General features: G+C 37.9%; 1 protein-coding gene across 2 annotated transcripts in view; it reads right to left on the reverse strand.

Annotated features, from left to right (window-relative positions):
• The window catches only part of Kdm7a (lysine demethylase 7A), a 106,680-nt gene that overhangs the window by 22,351 nt on the left and 63,245 nt on the right, over positions 1-21,084 (reverse strand). For both annotated transcript variants that reach the window (XM_050148060.1, XM_050148059.1), the window contains 7 exons: positions 13,125-13,242; positions 10,849-11,009; positions 8,679-8,820; positions 8,154-8,340; positions 6,886-7,048; positions 3,398-3,485; positions 1,802-1,908 (listed from right to left, as the gene is read on the reverse strand). In XM_050148060.1, coding sequence (XP_050004017.1) covers positions 1,802-1,908; positions 3,398-3,485; positions 6,886-7,048; positions 8,154-8,340; positions 8,679-8,820; positions 10,849-11,009; positions 13,125-13,242 — 966 coding nt within the window. The remainder of the gene's footprint in view (positions 1-1,801; positions 1,909-3,397; positions 3,486-6,885; positions 7,049-8,153; positions 8,341-8,678; positions 8,821-10,848; positions 11,010-13,124; positions 13,243-21,084) is intronic.

Raw genomic sequence — 21,084 nt, forward strand, 5'->3', positions numbered from 1 at the left:
GACAGAAATCTTTAATAAATTAAAAAAAAAAAAAAAGAGTTGCTGGTGGTCATGATGTCTCTTCACAGCAGTAGAAACCCTAAGATAGCGGCCCATAACTACCTGTAACTCCTATAAGTTCTGAGCAATCTCATGTCCCCTTCTCTTACCAGGTACACACATACATAGAGACAAACACTCATATACATAAAATTAAAAAAAAATTTATAAAGAGTATCACCATTTGCAAACTAATTAGAATAAAACAAAACAAATTATATTCTTACTAGCACAGAGAATGAAAAGCAGATTATGGATAAAGTTCCATTTAATCTCCAACTTGACTGGTCCAACATAAGTCAAAATACAAAATTATCAAATTGTACCATGTAAAAAATATTTCCAAGTATAAATATAACTGGGTTCTTTAAAACCATTTTTTTTTTTCGTATGGTAGTAGAAATTGAGTCTAGGGCCTCATGCCTGCTTATCAATGGGCTACATTATCTCCAGGCCTCTTACTTTGAGACAAAGTCTCATCAAGTTTCCCAACCTGGTCTTGAATTTATAATCCTCCTGTCATAGACTCTCAAATAGCTGAGTGGAATTATAGGTCTGTGCCTCCAGGCCAAGCTAAAAATGTTTTTCTTCAATTGGGACTGTATGCTAACAGGTGAATTAAACTGTCGCATAATGGTCATATTCAAATGATGGAACAAACATCCAATGATTCAGAACACACAAATTGTTTCCCTATTTTCTTTTTTAAAGTGTACTGAGATGGGGGGGGGGTCCTCACTACATAACCTCAGCTGGCCTAGGACTCATTATGTACACCAGGCTGACTTCAACTAAGGTGTCTGCCTACCTCTGCCTTGTGAGTACTGAGGTTAAAGGCATGTATCACTATGCCCATCCCACACCACTCTACATTTTTAAGCAAGTATTTCAGGACAAGTGTTAGGTAGTAGTCTGTCTGTGACACAAGCTACATTTTTGAGAGCAAGACAGAGAGAGAGAGAGAGAGAGTGTGTGTGTGTGTGTATATGTGTGTGTGCAGGCCATTCACTCTTATTAAATGAAATGACTGTTTTTCAGTATTTGGGTACCTGATTTCTAAGAATAAGGAGGGGATCGCTATAGACCAGATACTCTAACTCAGTGGTTCTCAACCTCAGGATCATGATTCCCTTTGGGGTCACATACTCGATATCTACATTATGAGTCATAACAGCAAAATTACAGTTATGAAGTAGCAATGAAATAAATAATTTTATGGTTGGGGATCTCCACAGCATGAGGAACTAACTGTATTAAAGGGTCATAGCAGGTTGAGAACCACTGCTCTAACTGCTAAAAATATTCTTAGCAGGGGAAAGAAATACATACTTTTTTAAAGAGAGGGAAGCCAGACTGGAGAGATGGCTCAAAAAGTTAAGAGCATCTACTGTTCTTGCAGAGGACCTGAGTTCCCAGCACTGTGCTCACATGGACAACTCCCAACATACATTCACATAATTAAAAATAAAATAATTTTAAAAGTGAGGGTGACAGGGCTGGAGAGATGACTCAGAGGTTAAGAGTACTGGCTGCTCTTCCAGAGGTCCTGAGTTCAATTCCCAGCAACCACATGGTGGCTCACATCACCTGTAATGAGGTCTGGTGCCCTCTTCTGGTGTGCAGGCATACATGCAGTAAAACACTGTATACATAATAAATAAATAAATCTTTAAAAAAAAAAAGTGAGGGTGAAATCTAGCAAAGGGTCCCTGAAGGAATTTGCAAACACACATCTTATCACACAACAGAGTGTACAAATTACCTTTCAGGGTTTCCAGCAAACTTTTGGCTACAAACCAGCATATGGCTTCAAAGAAAGGGAATTTGAAAAGATCTGGTGTTTTTAGTCTTTTCTCCATCTCATAACACCTAGATTAATAAAATTTGAAGAACAGTTAATATTAATATTAGCATTTCGAAGTTAAATAAATGTCCTCAACTGAAAATAAACAGGCCATGATAAATATGTTTCCTTAACAACACTACCTTTTGATAACACTGAACTGTGATCTTATGCAAGTTCTGGTCCTGACCTTAATAAATTTACTAGTCTACTTAAGAATTACATTGGGTACTGTAAAAGAACACTTCTTGGGATTTGTATCCTAATTTTAACAAAAAAGGATCATATGAGGGTTCCACTAATAAAATAGTAGATTTAAAGATCAGTTCCATATGTTGAACAACACTACCAACACCCATGAATGTTCTCTTTAGGCTCTACAGAGCATTCCAGATCAATACTTGACACCAGTCAAGGTATAAAGAGAGGGACCACAGTTTGCACAATATTGGTCTTCTGTCAGAGTCCTAACAACACATGTAGAAGAGGCCATCTCTTTTCCAGAAATAGCTAAGGCACAAAAAGATTAAAACTTATATTTGGCAGGCACACAACCTCCCATAGCCCCATGCTCTGTAAGAATCACCACCTCCTTTTCTATTATTATTATTATTTTGAATTTTTCAAGACAGGGTTTCTCCGTAGCTTTTGGTTTCTGTCCTGGAACTAGCTCTTGTAGGCTGGCCTCGAACTCACAGAGATCCGCCTGACCACCTCCTTTTCTAACTGCAAGGACGAAGCATTCAGGCATGCACACGCAGAGTTACAAAACTCACCACATTTGGGGGAATACCAATGATACTCGGCCTCCCAAAAGGCATTTCCCTTTTCTCAGTCCTCATGCAGGGTCCATCAGGAAGCAGACCTGTGATGTGACTGACCCTAATCCTTTCTAGGTACAGTAAAGGAACAAAGCTGGCAAAGGCCAGATATCATCAAAAGGGGAAGAACTGCCCTACAACAAAATTCAAAAGCATTCTGATAGCAATCCTGACTCAAGGATTTTTCCAGCCCCAAAGGTTATACCTGAATCTAATTAATTTAACTCATAATCACGTTTATAGACTAAAAAAAGGCATAAACATTTTATAAAAATTTGGTATGCAGGAGGTATCATCAGATTGAACAAGTTATCTATTTTACTTTAGATTTGAAAAGATCCTCCAAATAATCTTTAAAAAATATTTTTTGTTAAAAAAGTTCCCATTCCTAGCCAGGTAGTAGTAGCACACACCTTGAATCCCAGCTCTCAGGAGGCAAAGGCAGGCGGATCTCTGAGTTTGAGGTTAGCCTGGTCTACAGAATGAGTTCCAGGACCAGCCAGAGCTGTTACACAGAGAAACTCTGTTTCCCAAAAAACAAACAAACAAATACCCAATCCTAATCATTCATTCCTCAAGGCCTATCTTCACAGGATCTCAAAAAAAATGTAGTTTTTTTATAGGAAACAAGCAAAAATGCAAAAATGTTACAATTAAGAACAAAAGATCCTTTCAATATTAGTGACACACAAACCTGAGCTGCATGCCAATGTTGAGATTGTGTAGAAAGTTACCCCCAAAAGCCATACAATCCTGAGAAGTGAGCACAGCATGAATCCACCCTGAAACACACAAATCAATGATGGTTCAGTTTCTAAACTAAACAGATGTTATTCTACCTGTGACGTAAGTAACTTATATACCAATATCAATTTACTTCATACACCAGCACTAAAGAAGTTGATGCTTATTACAACTGATTGACTCATCCACTTAAGTATTTATTTAAAAGTGTATCATATGCCAAAGCTTTTTGATGAGCCTGAGGGGGTAAAGTGAGGGTTTGGGATAGTGACCACCAATACTTCTTTTGTTTTATTTTGTTTTAAAATAAACACCTTTACAATGAAAAATTTTATTCTGAGATCAGTCAAATCTGGTTTGAATTAGGAAAAAACGTTTTCCATTAATGAATATAAGATTGGGTGAAGCCGGGTAGTGGTGGTGCACACCTTTAATCCCAGCACTCTGGAGGGAGAGCCAGGCGGAGTTCGAGGTCATCCTGGTCTACAAAGTGAGTTCCAGGACAACTAAGGCTGTTACACAGAGAAACCCTATGGGGGGAGGGGGGAGATTGATTGAGGAATCTGCTTCCCTGGTGTCACCATGAAGGAAGTCCCCTGGAAGGAATACGGGAATACTCAGGGAAAGATTGGGAACACAATGTGACACCCTGCTCCAGCAGAAGAAAAGGCAGATCACCCACATTTAAATGGGTGGAAATTGGGCCTATGAACATTAAATGCTGCTGATTAAATGTTTTATTTCCATTACAGTGTTTGCAAAACGAGAGACAGTTCTAACAGAGGATGTCTAACTTTTTAAATGTTAGCAGACTGAATGAAAAGCCATAAAAATATAAATTCTTCTGGGCATTCATATAGGTAACAAAGCATGTTCAATAAAAACCAGGACTAGAAACTAAAACTCCATTATTTAAACAATGTACTTATACATGGTTTTATAACCATTTCCATTTAGTGTACTACTGTGCACATTAAAGAAAACTAGAGCAAAGTTTGTTTAGAAAGTTGCTAATCATCTTGGGGAAAATCCCATTGCAGTCCTCAACCTAGCACCATCAGCAAGCAACCTGTTAGAGATGCAAATTCTCATGCCCATCCTGTATCTACTGAATGAGAGCCTGAAGAGAAAGGCCCAGGAGCCTGTAGTTTACCAAGCCCTCCTGGTCATCCCCATGCTCCATGAAGCTGGACAGGCCCCAAATTACACCAATGCTGATGAATTTCAGCTGTCCCTGGCTCACACGTACTGATCCGCAGACTCATGACTCTTAACACTGCTGTGAATACATGCACATAGAAAAACCGCATTTCTTCATTACACACTAACTTAACTTTATAAAAAGTTTAATCTATGAATTTTAATTTGATTTTTAAAAGGACACAACAGAAATATTATACTAAATAGCAATAGAAGAGTTAAAGGCAGCCTTTCAAAAGTCAGACATAAATCTTAATACTTCTAGATAATGATTCATTAATTTACTCAAGCTTAATTATTCTACATCAGAGGCAAAGCAGAAAAGTAGAACGTGTAATAACAGCTCTGTAAATTCTATAACCATCAGGTCACCCAAGCCCAGAGAGGATAGCCTGCATATTCATTTACACTGCCAACCAATGTATTAATACTTATGCTTGAGATATACAGTACAGAGAAGTTTGGTAGTCCTCAAAGTAGTAAGTATCGTTAAGTAATGCAACACAGCAATTCTATTTGGTACATACTCCAAAGAAATCAAATGAAAACATGCCTCTACATAAAAGTTTGTACAACTGTTCAAAACAGCACTATTCATAAAATCACAAAGTGGAAAGGACCCAAATGTCCATCAACTAATGAATGGGTAAGCAAACTATTGTATATCCTGCAAAGGAGCATTGTTAGGTGAGAAAGATTCAGCACTCATGTGTGCTGTGGTGTAGATGAGTCAAGTGAATGTGGAATGTAAAAGAAATTACTCACAGCTGGGGATGATACACATGCCTATAATCTCATCACTTAGGAGGCAAGTTTTAGCTACACAGTGACTTACATGCCAGCCTGGGCTATGAGATCCTGCCTTTATCAAAAACCCAAACGAACAAACAGAAGGAAAGAGAGAAAAATACAGAGGGAAGTGGCTAGACACAAAAGGAAACATATTAAGTGTCAAAATAGGCAAATGCATAGAAAGCATATTAGTCGCTGCCAATGGGTCAAGGAAGTGGGATGGCAGTGTCTGCTAAAAGGTATGGCGTTTCTTTTGGACATAATGGAATGATTCTCCACTTAGATGGCAGTGATGGTTGTGTGATCATACTAATCTATTAAAAATCATGAACTTGTACCATTTAATAGGACGGTGATCAAGTCCTCTAAGGAACAATTGAGTCCTTAGTCCTTCTTAGGTAAGGCCCTCAAGGCTGTTTTATTTAACACATATGTTAAAGTCAAAGTTGCTTCTAATTACAAGTTGACTCCAAGAGACTCACTATCAACTAACCTAGACCAGCAGGTTCTTCAGTGACAGGGTCTTAAATTGGAGGTGGCCAGGAAATGAGAAGGTAAAGAAAACAGAAAAGGTGAGGTTAGGAGATCTTGTACAAGATATGTCTTATGCTAGGCAAGCTTATTAAAAAGTACAGCAAGTCACCAGAAACTATCATACAGCAGAAAAAAAGTCAGTGGAAAGGTAATCAAACAATATTGCAAAAGGGTATCTCAAGAGCTTTATAGACAGAACACACGACAGTCTTTTAAGGTGGCAAGAATTGGGTTCTCAGGATCTGAACCAGCTACCCAAAAGTCTCAGTCCCAGGCTACTACTGGCTCTGTCAAGCATGTTCCTGGTTTTAGAGAAGGGACTGTTCTCCATACATTAGGGCCTCAGGGAAAGCCTCCCAAGACCCTAGCCCCAGGCAATTACTGGCTCTGTCAAGCATGTTCCTGGTTTTATTTTAAATGTTTATTTACTTAGCCTGCATGCCTGCACACACACCAGCAGAGGGCACCAGAATCTCATTATAGATGGTTATGAGCTACCATGTGGTTGCTGGGAACTGGACTCAGGACCTCTGGAAGAGCAGCCAGTGCTCTTAACCTCTGAGCCATCTCTCCAGCCCCTATTTTTTATTTATTTATGTATTTATGTGTTTATTTATGTATTTATTTATTTATTTTTATTTATTTTTTTTTTGAAACAGGGTTTCTCTGTAGCTTTGGTGCCTATCCTGGAACTAGCTCTGTAGACCAGGCTGGCCTCGAACTCACAGAGATCTGCCTGCCTCTGCCTCCGGGAGTGCTGGGATTAAAGGCTTGCGCCACCACTACCCAGCATGTTCCTGGTTTTAGTCAAGGAACTGTGTTCATTTTCCATCCATCAAGGCCTCAGGGAAAGCCTTGATCAGCCCAGCCTTCAACAATCAGCCATGAAGTAGGGATGAGATAAAACCTTACCTGTAGGAACAAATAAGGTATGTCCCTGTTTTACCACACATTTGTAGCATTTATCTACTTTATCTCCAAAGAACACCTCACTCTGGGTCACAGATGAGCTCCACGATTCGTAGAGTGCCAAATTTTCATTAGTTGGCTTTATCAAATAAAAAATCTTCTCACCCTAGAAGGAAGTAACCATACTACTTTGAAAAAGAAAACCCATTCTCAGCATGGCCTACATTGGTTCAATTTCCCAATAAAAGCATCTAAACAAAACTTATGAGATTTTGTTTAGGTTGAAAAATGTCACATATTTGATCAATCCTCTAATTAGCAAGTTCACAGACACTAAAACTTCTATCTCCAACCGACAAAGTCAATAAAAGTCCTATCAAAAAAAGTACTGCAAGAGAGAAGATAAAGAAGCACAAACAGAAGTAAATTATGTTAGCAGGCTCTCTGGGTCATAGCATAATCATCTCTCAAACTTCATGTTTAGAACCATAAAGATCTTATGGGTAACTGAGAGGTAGGTATTTATTGAATTAAAAACTTGTAAATAAACTTCCTTTAGTGAACTTTTGGCATCTTCAGAGAACAAGACCATATCTCAAGGACAGCATCAACTCTAGTCCTGAGAACTGCATTGGCGCAGGAATCTAAATCAGAACAGGTTCTTGGCCAAGCAACATGTAATTCAATGGTGACGGAATATTTTTTTTTAATATTCTTAAGTTGTGTTATGTCTCCAGTGTAGAAGTTATTAGCTACATGTAATATAACTAGTATGAATGAACTCAATTTTTATTTAGACTAAATTTTAATTATTTAAATCTAGCCACATAAGGCTAATGTTTATTAGGCAATGCAGTTCTAGATAAAGTAGAACAAATAAAAACTCTAAGTTTATTTTATAGAAATTTGTGATTTATACAACTTGTCTTCTCATTTTCATCTTAAGGCCAGAAGCAATTATCACTATAATTTTGCTCCTTCTTAGTCATTTGGTTCAGAAATTAATGTGAATTAACTAAGAAGAGGAAAACAAAAAGAGACAAAAGGCTAACAGAAAGCAACCTAAAATATAGAAGTAAAGAAGGAATCTAAAATTAAACCTGAAATTAAAAAAAAAGAAAAAAAAAAAAGAAAGCACCAAGGCATAAAATGTTTAAGCAGCAGAAAAATATTTAAATGTTTACAAATGTTACACAGAACAAATGAATGTCCTACCAGAAAAATAAGGCATGCTTTCATTAATAAGAAAGTAAGAAAGACCCTATTCTTACCCAGAGGACATGGTACCAGACAGAAGTCCCACCAAAGTCAATGTGGAAATCTGTATAGCTATCTTGAACTCCCATTAAGCAGTATTTCTGGACAAAGGGCTTAGGGAAGACTGAATCATCTGGCCAGTAATTTTCCACCCAGGAAAGTTTTCTGGCTATATCAGGGACCTCCACCAATTCAGACATCCTTAAAAAAGAAAAAAATATATATATACATATATATGTATATGTATACATACATACCAATGTAATACAAATTAAAGACTTCTTAAAACTGTTCTTCCCATGCCAACCCAAACAAAGCAATTAAATGGATTAACAATACTTACACATTCAAAATACATTTTATGTCATTGTTATCACTATTACTATTATTATTATCATTGAGACATGGTCTCACTGTAACTCACACTGCTTCCAATGGATAGCTATAAAAGTCACAATTGTTTATTAAATAAACATCATCATCAAACTACACTTAGCTAAAATTGAGACTGCTAAGGCAAACTGTCCAGAGATACTCACTTTGTATCTGAAAATTCAAGGCTGATCACATTTAACACTTTTGGTCTGTTAGGATTCATGAAGTATTTAACATAATTGTGAAGTGTCATTTTGCTGTCTGCCTGCCTTGCCACATCAATGACATCTATTACTTTGTCACCACCTGCAGAGAAAAATTACAGTCTTATTGTTAACCTTTAAAGTTGCATAAGTAGATACTCTAAACAAAAATACTAAAATTCATATTTGTTTATTTTGATAACTAAGCCAACTATAAAACTGCATAGAAGGGGGGCTGGAGAGATGGCTCAGTGGTTAAGAGCATTGCCTGCTCTTCCAAAGGTCCTGAGTTCAATTCCCGGCAACCACATGATGGTTCACAACCATCTGGAATGAGTCTGGTGCCCTCTTCTGGCCTGCAGACATACACACAGACAGAATATTGTATGCATAATAAATATTTTTTAAAAACTGCATAGAATTAACATCAATTGTAAAAACATACAATTTACTAATAAGCCTTTTAGTGTTAATGATTTCTTGTGTGTAGCTCATAATAAAAAAAATACATTAAATTGGGATATGAAAATTGTTCACTGTTTCCTGGGTTTCAATTTCTTTATACTGGGAATAGTAAAAACCCAGAGACTGATACTGAGGTTCAAGCTGAAGATCAGATAAGCAAACCAGCCAGCCACTGACTCTTACCTCTACCTCAGACTGAAATGGGCGATCCTGCCTACAGGAATCCTCAGACCTGTCTCCTCCTGTCTTATATTCCTCTCTAGTGCTAGGACTAAAGGCAGGTACCACCTGTAAAACCACAAGGTAAAGCTTGCAGACCTCTGCAGCACCACCCCCTTTACAATGGATTAACAGAATGAGTTAGGATTCAAAACATGGCAACAGCTACCAATCTGAAATAGAAAATTTTAAGTGTTCCACTCTTATGCCAATGTAACGTCATATAGGCTAAATAATATTGCCACGATTTCTTTATCTTTATATAAAACATAATATTTCTACTACTGTTATTTTAACTGAAGAGCTTTGCAGTACTAAAAGTTAGTAGATAAAGCAGTTTGAACAACTTTTTCTGTAACTGTTACACTATTTACTTTAAAGGCAATTAGGTTTAAGTTAAATCTAAGTCTTATTCCCTAGTTTATCATATTTAAATTTAGATGAGTGTTTAAGTCAGAGCATTTAACTGGACTTTTCTGAATGCAATAATTAATAAAAATGAATAAAGAGACAAGTTCTTTAATATGACATGCCAAGGTAATAATGTATAGTAGTGGACACATAATTTTGAGACAAGGTAGATTTGGGTTCTGATTCTCAAATAACACCTATCTTTTGTTAGCAAATGGCAAATACATATTGCTAGTTTTATCTATAAACTTTATAATGAGAATAAATGAAAGGAATGAAAATGACAATCTGGCAATCGGTAATTTTTGCCTTAATTTTTACTTTCTTAGGTCTCAAAATCACACCAGTCCAGACATCATTAAATGGCAATACTGGCCAAGTCATTAACATAAATACATGTTTGAACTGAATCTTCTCTTTACAGTTCCTCCTCTAAGAGACAGGAGGTCAAGAAGCAGAATCCAGAAGACTAGGCTCAGACTGATCCCTCATTCTGCAGATGCTAGAACCTATCCAGTTTCTCATGTCTTCTCAGAATCTGTGGCAGCCCTTCAGTAATGACTTTACTGTAATGACAAATATCAAATTTAACAACTAAGAGACTGGTAGGATAAGCTGATAAAATAAGAATAGATAAAGAATATTCATTCTTGGGCTGGAGAGATGGCTCAGTGGTTAAGAGCATTGCCTGCTCTTCCAAAGGTCCTGAGTTCAATTCCCAGCAACCACATGGTGGCTCACAACCATCTGCAAAGAGGTCTGGCGCCCTCTTCTGGCCTTCAGGCATACACACAGAATATTGTATACATAATAAATAAATATTTTTTTTTTAAAAAAAAAAGAATATTCCTTCTTTTCTGACCATTGTTGGTCTGTGCATTCTACAAAAGCACTACTGAATTTCACTTTTCCTGACCTTTATGAAGCATCCAGCACAAATAATTGATATATTCCATTCTATATCAATACTTTTGGGACACTATCATTTATAGTATTTCCATGTTTTTACAAGAATTTAAAGGAACCAATTTCGTACCTACATAACGTTCCACATCCATCACTGAAAAATCAGGTGAAGGGAGCCTGAGTCCAAGGTCCTCTAATCTAGGGACCATAATAGGAACATCAAATCCATGTTTCTCCAGGTATCTTTGTGTCAGCTGACTGCCATGCATCTTTACAATGATTTCATCGGCACTAAGAAAAACGTAAGAGTAAAATGTCATTTTTAATCATAAACTGTTTATAAAAGTCCTGTGGTAATGAGGCAACATGGAGAAAGAATGTGTATTTGTATCAGTGGTTCTCAACCTAATTCTCCTCTTTAAATAACTTTAGAACCCCCAAAGTAAAATTCATATTTAAATAATAAAATAATAGATCATATGGGAATGTAAAATATTGCATGCAGTACAATAGTTATGGAGTGAGGCAAATTATGTATTCATATGAAAAGGTACCTATAATATAGATTATAAAAGCAAATTTATATAATAATACCATTCATAACAAACACAATCACATTTTTTTTCTTTTTTGCTTTTTTGAGACAGGGTTTCTCTATGTAACAGCCCTGGCCTCCCTGGAACTTACTTTGTAGACCAGGCCTGCCTCTGCCTCCCAAGTGCTGGGATTAAAGGTGTGTGCCACCACCACCCAGTTTAAAAAACAAAACAAACACCACCACCACCCAGTTTAAAAAACAAAACAAAACAAACAAACAAACAAAAAAAAACCTCTCTCTTTTTGTTTATTTTTTGCTTTTCAAGACAGGGTTCACAATCACATTTTTAAAGAATTAGACATATATACATTTATAAACATCAATGTTTTGATGTAGAAAAGCTCAAAAGACATTCAGCCTTACAGAGGGAATTATGAAAACCTACTCAATTTATTTTATATACTATGGAAATGCCATCAACTATATTTAATTCAATACTTATTATTATTTTACTATAGTTTAAATAATAAAAAGCTTACGTAATTAAAAATAGCCCTTTAGCTGGGTGATATTGACACTTGTCTTTAATCCTAGCACGTGGGAGACAAGCAGATCTCTGTAAGTTTGAGGCCAGCCTGGTCTACAAAGTGAGTTCCAGGACAAGACTCAAAAAAACCCTGTCTCTGAAAGAAAAAAATAATAATAATAATAAATAACCTTGACATTTGTGATCACTCTAATGTATTCTCTCCTGTGTTTACACTGGCAGAAAAGTGTATAAATTACTAATGATTTGAGGGTTGCAAATCTTGAGAAGTGAAAGCCATTATCTCCTCTCCCTGAAAAATGTATACCCACAGACATTAATTTGCATAGATTTTTTTTTTTTTGAGAACATAAACCACCTCTGAGACCTGTAAATAGGCCCAGACTAAAAATGTAGGGCTAGGCCCCAAATAAATCAAGCATTGTTGAGTAAAAAGGAAAACAAACTTTCTCTTACAACTTGGAAACTGGTAAACGACAGCTTGAGAACAAGAATCTAATTCAGCAAACATCACATAGAAACTGTTTCCTGTGCTTTCTATTCTCAGCCAACCTGAGGGAGGCAAATGTGGATGGTTTTTCATCCTGTTTCTGTTTAAGGACTAAAAGGTAGTGAACAGAGCAGAGAAATCTAAAGACAGGGAAAATTTCAGGGCTTTTACTTCAGTGTCTGAAAGTAATTCCATAATAGGCTGAACGTGATACTGTGATTTAAATTTAAATTGTGCTTCCTCTCTTTAACAAGCTGAGATAAGATCTTGTGTAAAGCCTATTAAGCATTATCTCTTTAAATAGATGTCAGGCAGTGAGTAGGAAATGACCTGAATTAGCATGATTAAATGTTTTATAATGCTTTTGATTCTCTCTTAGCCTAGACAACTCAAATATACTTGATTATTTTTCAGAATCAAAAATCTCAGTTCTGATGCACCAGAAGCTAAGCAATGGCCCTGCATGCTTCTGGTGGACCCAGGAAACAGGCAGTGATGGAAGAAACAGTGATTTGAGAAAAAGAGGTGCAAAATAGGGAAAGTAAGAAGAAAGGAAGAGAGAACACAACTGCTACATTATCAGAAGGAGTCAGAAATGAGAACTGCTTCAAATGAGTATATTTCAAATTCTGGGGATGAATTATATGGTGACCCAGCATGCATATACAAAACATAAGTACTGATAGTTTTACTTCTTTTGTAGAAAAAAGTGAAAAGCCAGATGACACCAATAGCATGGTGTCACCTAAATTTGAAAAGACCACTTTAGGTAATCCCACTTCATTAGCCAATGCTGTTAAATCCTGTTTGAACCAGAACAAGGTTCCATACCTTGGGAAGACTCGAGAACGCAGTTCTTTAACAAAGGCCCTAGTTCCGGCTTGCACAGGTTTGGAGCCATCATCCACTTCCGTGTAGTCATGCCTGTGCCAGTTCCTCCTCTTTTTCACTGAATTTGTAGAAAGTCAGGAAAAGAAAACATTTTTTTTTTGGTAACTGGTAATGCTATATGGACTATCTAATTGCTATAGTTGCCTAATAAGAAGTAACAGCTATAGGTATAAGGAAATGCTTGCGTTTTTAATGCATTCCCAGATCACAAATGAAAATTTTACAAAAGCTAATGCTGTAATTATAAATAACTAACTGTGGGTTTTTAAAGGCCTGATCATTTCATTCAAAATAATTTAAAAATTAAATAAAAGAATTAAAAGCATCAAATGAAGTCTTTATTTACTCACATTTAAACATTTCCAATTATGTAAAATCAGTTTATTAAAACACTGAGTCAGTCATACTACAATTAACCACATCATCCAAATTATCTCTCAGGATAAGGCATTTTATCACACACCAAAAAATCCATCCAAAACCAAACCATCACTCTCTTTTATGTTAGGATTCAGTCTCCAAATACGCACATTTATACTGACACAAAGAACAGAGATCAGTTCACCAAGAAGGAATTAAAGCAAGATCAGTGCTGTGTGTGATAAAACAAAAAACTTCAAGGTTAGTTCAGATACTAAATTCCTATGGTTCTAAAGCTAGAGGGTAGAGGAGATTATCTTAATTAGTCCTAACAATGAAAAATCAATGAAAATATTTAATTCTTAGTTCATCCATCAACTTCCTCTGCAACCTTGGGAAGATCATTTGACACCTCTGGATCCAGATTCCTCAAAGTGAGAATGAAGGAGATGGATTAGTATAATTTTGAAAGTATACCTAACAGACCCTTAACAAAGGGTAAGATGGTCAAAGGAGAAAATGGATACCACTCTCTTATGTGTCATCATATATGTAGCTCATCTGTGTGATAGCAATGTAAGATTTTACTGTGTTTGTGTGCATGTTCCAGGAAGACTCTGACCATGTAGCACAGCCTAACCTGGAGCTCATAATCCTCCTGTTTCTGTTTAGATTATAAATTTCAGTTTCAAAAGAATCCTTTGGAGAGATGGCTCAGAGGTTAAGAGCACTGGCCGCTCTTCTGGAGGAGGCGGGTTCAAGTCCCAGCACCCACATGGCAGTTCACAACTGTCTGTAACTCCAGTTGCAGAGGATACAATACTATCATACAGACAGACATACATGCAAAACACCAATGTACACAAAATAAATAATAAATAAATAAAATAAATCTAAAACGGTTTCTGTTTAGATTATAAGTTTCGGTTTCAAAAGAATCCTTTTTAAAATCTAAAATTCTCAACATTCTAACTCTTTGGTACTGATGTCAGCAACTTACTTAGAAATGCATTTTTTTGAATGGTAAAGCTGACTGGCAGTGACATAATTATACAGAGAAATGAGGAGTAAAGTGAGTGGTGGAAGATAATAATAGTATGTGAAAACTTATAGTTACTTCCTGTAAAATTACTTTAACTTTTCCTATATGTTTGGACATTTCCTCTTTTGTTGTTGTTGTTGTTTCTCTGTAGCTTTTAAGCCCTTCCTGGAACTAGCTCTTGTAGACCAGGATGGCCTCCAACTCACAGAAATCTGCCTGCCTCTGCCTCCTCAGTGCTGGGATTAAAGGCGTGCGCCACTACCATCCATGGACATTTTCAAAACAAAATGTTATAGAAAAAAACAACTGTGATTTCAAGATGTTTTATTATTTTTGAGGCAAGGTTTCACATAACCCAGGCTACATGACCTTAAATTTTGATAATCCAGATACTACTTCCTGGAGTGCTGGGATTATAGGCATAGCAAACACATAACTATACCCAGTTTTATGTAGTGCTGGGAATCAAACTCTGGACATCATGTATGCTCTACCAAGTGAGTTATGTCTTAGCCCAATTTCAAGTTATTTTAAGATCATAACTGATATTCTTGGGTCCCTCGCGGGCCTTCAGGGCCTCGGTTCCCTTCGCTGGCATTCAATTCGGCTTGTCTCCTGTGTTAAGCCTCAGCTCACCCGCGCCTGGAGGCCCGGGGTCTCCAGTTCTCTCTCTTTTTCTTTCTTTCCTTACTTTTCTTCCTTCCTTCTTTTCGTCGTAACTGCTGAATCCCTCCTGCCCAGGAGTCGCTCTCCCGTCGGAGATTCAGCCAGGTTATAACACCCCCCCCATGGAATCGGACGCCTTTCCATAGGGCCAGCGGATGTTCGTGCCATCTGCATCTCGCCTTAACGGGGAGCCGTTCTCGTTGTAGGCTTGAGGTGCCACGGTTTTTGCGGGTGTTTGCACGGCCTTGACCACGGGAGCCAATCCATCCACACCTATCACTCTGGCCTCATCTTTTAATGCCTCACACTTATCAGTTTTTATCCAAAATGGCCCCATTAAACTATACATGGCCGTTTTTCGGTTCCAGCCTTTTGCCCCTCCTGTCTGCGGCTTTTGTTGTGGCTTGGCAGGCTTTCCAACTGAGCAGACTACACATGGCGGTCGCCATCTTGGCTGGAGGCCAGATGGGTCAGGTGACCTTTTCGCCACCATCTTGGCTGAGAGCCAGGTCATGTGACCACACTCTCCCGGTTTTACCCTGCCTTCTCACCAGGTTTTCACCAAACTCCTTATGCTAACTCTGTTAAATGTGTTTTGAGCAATGGTCAAATGCCTTTGATAGGGCCCATCAGAGGCATCCACGTTGCCCAATTCCTGTTCACTCTCTATGTACAATAATTGTTTACTACATCTCATTTCAGACTACATGAGTCTTGTATTTTAAACTGGTATGTACCTTTAAGTCTCTTAAGCTGTTCTTTACCATTGTCAGTTTTGCCGCTAACCTTATATTTCAAGCAGTTTTTCCCTCTATCTTTTTACAAATGTAAATCTTACCTGTTAAGAGCCAATTTGGTCAAGCTCAGACCCAACTTTCCAAACAAATTCTATACTATAGTTATACCTGATAAACAGCCCTCAACTGCTCAGAGATCTGGGGAATGTGATATTTAAGTGTTTAATTATTAAAATAACTTTTAACAACGACAAAAGAGACAGGTTGGCTCCTAGCAGCAGCTTTCTGCTCCCTCCAAAGAAGACAGTCACGCGCAGAACAACGTCCTTCTGCATCTCGCTTCGACTGCAGAGCGCTGACCATTGGGAAAACCTGCCTTTCATCTAAACTAAAGATCTCTAGACGTGGACGGAATCACCGGAATCGACAGCCTAGCTGCTCAGGTCAAGGTAGGCCTGTCTTCCTACAGATTTCTTAGCCCACAGGATCTTCTGGAGCCTGGCAGGCCCTGCGCTAAACAGCAAAGCTCAAGTGCAACCTTCAGCGACCATGGAGGACCCAAAAAAGAGTAGCTCTGGGTGCCAACCAAGTAAGTTCTCTGTCATTTTTTAATCAGTTACTCAAGTAAAATCTTATCCTTCTCAAAGATCTCTGACAGTCTGACAGCTGAGAGGTTTCGCCAGGTTGAGGTTTTACAAGGTGACCTCACCAAATTTCAAACCAAATTTATCTCTTATGCTACAGTCATTATATGTCTAAAACTTCTGTTTTCACAAACCCAAGGAGTTCTCATGAGTTCCAGGGAGCCAAATCAAGAAATCCATCTTAAACAGGTCAGATACCCCCTCAATTCCCTGGTCCTAAAATTTTTTCCTTTTAACCTTAATTTGACTTTGTTCTTTGTTCTGCCAATAACTTAGGGACTCCAGACATTCCCATGCCACAGACATCGGTCAGAAGCAAAGAGACCAGCTATGCCAGGATGTTCCCAGCACCCCAGCCTTCTCTCGCACCCCTCCCCAAGACGACGCCCACAATCAGCCGGAAGCAGTCTTGAGAATTCGCCGCCCCAATTCCTTCAAACTGAAGTGTCTAATTTGCTTTTTATCAAAAGCAAGATGTGGGAATGATATTCTTGGGTCCCTGCCCTAGCCACGCCCACTCCCATAACCTCTGACCCGCCCATCGCCATCTTGGGACCTCTCTCTCTCTTTCTGCTTCCTTGGCGTGCACACGCGTTTTCTCTGTCTCTCTCTTCTTTTATCGCTCCTCTCTCCTTTTATCTCTTTTCTCTGTCTTTCTTTCTCCCCCTTCCTTAATAAATACTTATGGCTATTTCCTGTGTTTACGTGTCTGTTACCTGCCGCCACCGTGGGCCAAGGAAGCATGCCCTCCTGTAGTCGCCCTCATGGCGGGCTCCCTCCGCCAGCCCGCCCGGGGACCGTTTGTAGCCTCTCTCTCATCGTTTTTTAAGAATAACAATAACACTGGGTCTCTTTAGAAAACTTGTGAATTACATTTGAATCTTCCTAAGAAATTCCATTAATGTATCCCTTGTGTATTATTTTTTTCTCATTTGAAACCATTCATACAGTAGCTAGAGAGATGGCACAGCCAATAAGAACACTTGTTGCTCTTGCAGAACACTAGAATCAAGTTCCTACCATCTAAATCAGGTGGATCTCCAATGACCTCTTCTGGCCCCCTAAGGTATCCACACAGGTGCAAACACATATATAGAAACACAAACACATAAAAATAAAAACAAACCTTTAAAACCATTCCTATAGTTCAAGGACATCCTAGTGTAGGTTTTCCTCTATTATATAGATATAACTTATTTCCATCTGGTATCATATGTTTTTATATTATTTTCTTGTTTTATGGGCATTTTCTCCGTATTAAGTAATCAGAAGCAATTTAAAAAGCAGACAACAATTTTAAGGTGTAGATGTGTCATGATATAATTATTGTGATTCTTAAGCACAGTGGTGGTTTGAATGAGAATGGTTCCCAGAGAAAATATCTTTGAATACTTGGTTCCTATTTAGACTGTTTGGGAAGAATTCAAAAGTGTGGTCTTGTTGAAAGAGCTGTGCCACTGGGAGGCAAGCTTCGAAATTCCACAAGACTGTAATTCCCAGTGCACATGTTCCCTCTGCCTCATGGCTGTCCATCCCAATGTGAGCTCTCAGCTGTTCCTTTACTCCACCATCATGGACTCTAACCCTTTTAAACTGTAAGGCAAACTAAATACTTTCTTCCTAAGCCGCCTTAGACATGCTGTTTCATTGCATTTGCAGGAAAGTAACTAAGACAAGGGCTTCGTTTGTTCTCAGTCTTTCTCCATATGACACTATAACAACCATGAACATAAACCTGTTTCTGTGATTAACTCAAGACACATTTGCAGAAATGCTAGAAGACAGTGTGCTGATTTGACTAAGAATGGCCTCCAGAGGATCATATATCTGAATACTTGGTCCCCAGTTGGTGGCTGTTTGGGCTGGATTAGGAGACGTGGTTTTCTTGGAGGAGGGATGACAATGGTTTCAAGCCTCCCACCATTCCCAGTGCACTATCTCTGCTTCCTGCTTAGAAATATAGACTGAGTTCAGCTGCCTTTCCAGCCACCTGCTGCCATGACTTCATTCCGCCATAGTAAATGCTAACTCTTGGAACCATAAACCTGATTAAACTCCTTCTTTTGTAAGCTTCCTTGGTCGTGGAATTTTATCACAGCACAGAAAAACTTATACAAACAGCACTATTTTAAAGATATGTGTTATATATACTGCAAATACATACCGCCTCAAGAAAAGTGGGAGTAATTCACGTTTCTATCATACAGATAGCCTAGCTCAAGGCTCTGTGTTAATAGGCATTATCATTTAAAAAGCAAAACAACAACAAAAAAGCTGTCTATTTGCGAAATGAACTATGATGTTGTTTCCCCCCCTCTCCCCTGCCCCCAGACAGGGTCTCTCTACATCGTACTGGCTTTCCTGGAACTTACTACAGAGACCAGGCTAGTCTTGAACTCACAGATATCAACCTGCCTCTGCCTCCCAAGTGCTGGGATTAAAGACATGTGCCACCAGACCCAGTCAGATGTTCCATTTATTTATTTAAATTTTTGCAGAGCACATTAATCAGTATAGTCTCTGATGTGATAGCTATGGGTCCAAACTACAGCTCTGATGAATAACTACATAATATTTAATTAGATATTTTCTCTTATATCTCATATAACATTGTTGCACATATTGAAGGGGATAATATAGGTCAAGTATTTACTCACTATAGAATCTAGTATATAATAACCTACCAAAATACTATAGCTTCCTCTAATGTGCTGATCTAAAGATTAAGAGAAACATGCAACTGTCCTATTTGACCAAAAAGTTTGAAACATAAAATCATCCACTACAACAGCTGACTGAACTTTTCTTTTTTTTTTTTAAAGATTTATTTATTTATTATATATACAATGTTCTGCCTGAATATACACCTACAGGCCAGAGAGGACACCAGATCTCATTACAGATGGTTGTAAGCCACTATGTGGTTCCTGGGAATTGGACTTAGGAGCTCTGGAAGAGCAGCCAGTGCTCTTAACAGCTGAGCCATCTCTCCAGCCCAGCCCCCTTTTTAATTTTTCTTAATAGAAAGCCAGTGAAGGGATAGTTTAAGTAGTGGTCACAGGGGAGAAAATGTCTGCTTTGGTTGCATGTGCCTGAGGAACACACAGAACATATATTCAAATGTTGAGCAGTTGTCTGCTTTTTAAAATAGGCTCTTAATTCCCAACCACACAGTATAGTATAATGAACCTTATTAAGTGGGAATTGTAATATCTCGATTATATCTACATTAAAGACATCTGGGATATTCTGATAAGAACAGAAAACCCTGTGTTATCAAGAAACACTTAATAGCAAAGGGAAAGGAATCAAAAGGGATTACCCAATTGAAGTGGATGTTGAAGTATGAGGGAAGGTGAGCCTTAAGTCAAGACAAAACAGATTATTGCATCTTGGGCATCTCCCCTCTGAGTAGTCAGAGTTGGATGCTTGCCCAGAAGATAGCCAATCCCTGGCATGAAGTTCTTCAAAGAGAAGACGGACTTGAAGGGTCAAGTAGTAGGCAAGTTTCTCTCTGAAGCATCATTATTCAAAGTGTAGGTTACAATCCATTACAGTCTGTGTAATCAGTTTAGCAAGTGTGTTAAGATTTTTAAAAGATGACATCATATGGAAAAAATAGAATGTATCCCCCCTTCAAGTAGTACTTCCTCTTAGTAACTCAGTATTTCATACAAATAAAATTTAAATCATTTCATTTGGGGAGTAAATATTTTGCACCACAACTGATATAAAATTTAGTTGTTTCAACTGAAATAATAATACTGTACTATTTACTGCTTCCGTATTCTTGGCCAAAACTTACTTAACTTATATACAACATAAACCAAGCAAGATTCATGTAACAATTTTACCAGGTGTCTTAATTTTAAGTTTTATACTATATAGTATGAAAACAGGTAACTATATTTGACATAAACTATTCTTATGCAATACTACAGCTTAAATTCCTGTCTCTTATAAATTATAAGAATTATTAATATTTCTAATAAATGATCAGTCTTATTGTTACTAAGTCTTTTTGCATGTTATTTTCATATAACAAAGTTTCTACTTAGAAGAGTACAAGGGGGCAAAACTCCATATTCAAAACAGAGAGGCTATATATTACCTTCATACCACCCACAGTTTACCAAATTACCCTCAGCCAAAAGTCCTTTCTTTTTTTTTTTTAAGTGAATTTATTTACTTTATGCTCATTGGTATTTTTCCTTAATGTATGTCTGTGTGAAGGTGTCAGATCCACTGGAACTGGAGCTACAGAGCTGTGAGCTGCCATGTGAGTGCTGGGAATTAAACCCTGGGCCTTCAGAAGAACATACAGGGCTCTTAACCACTAGACCATTGGTGCAGGAGAATTGTCTGTATTATGTCAATATGTTTTTGTGGTGCAGGAGAATTGTCTATATTCTGTCAATCATGTTTTGAATAAACTCTGATTGGCCAGGTAG

This window comes from Alexandromys fortis, unplaced genomic scaffold (genome assembly GCF_014885135.2).
Source record: "Alexandromys fortis isolate MF-2015 unplaced genomic scaffold, M_Fortis_MF-2015_v1.1 scaffold_57, whole genome shotgun sequence".
Taxonomy (NCBI): Eukaryota; Metazoa; Chordata; class Mammalia; order Rodentia; family Cricetidae; genus Alexandromys; species Alexandromys fortis.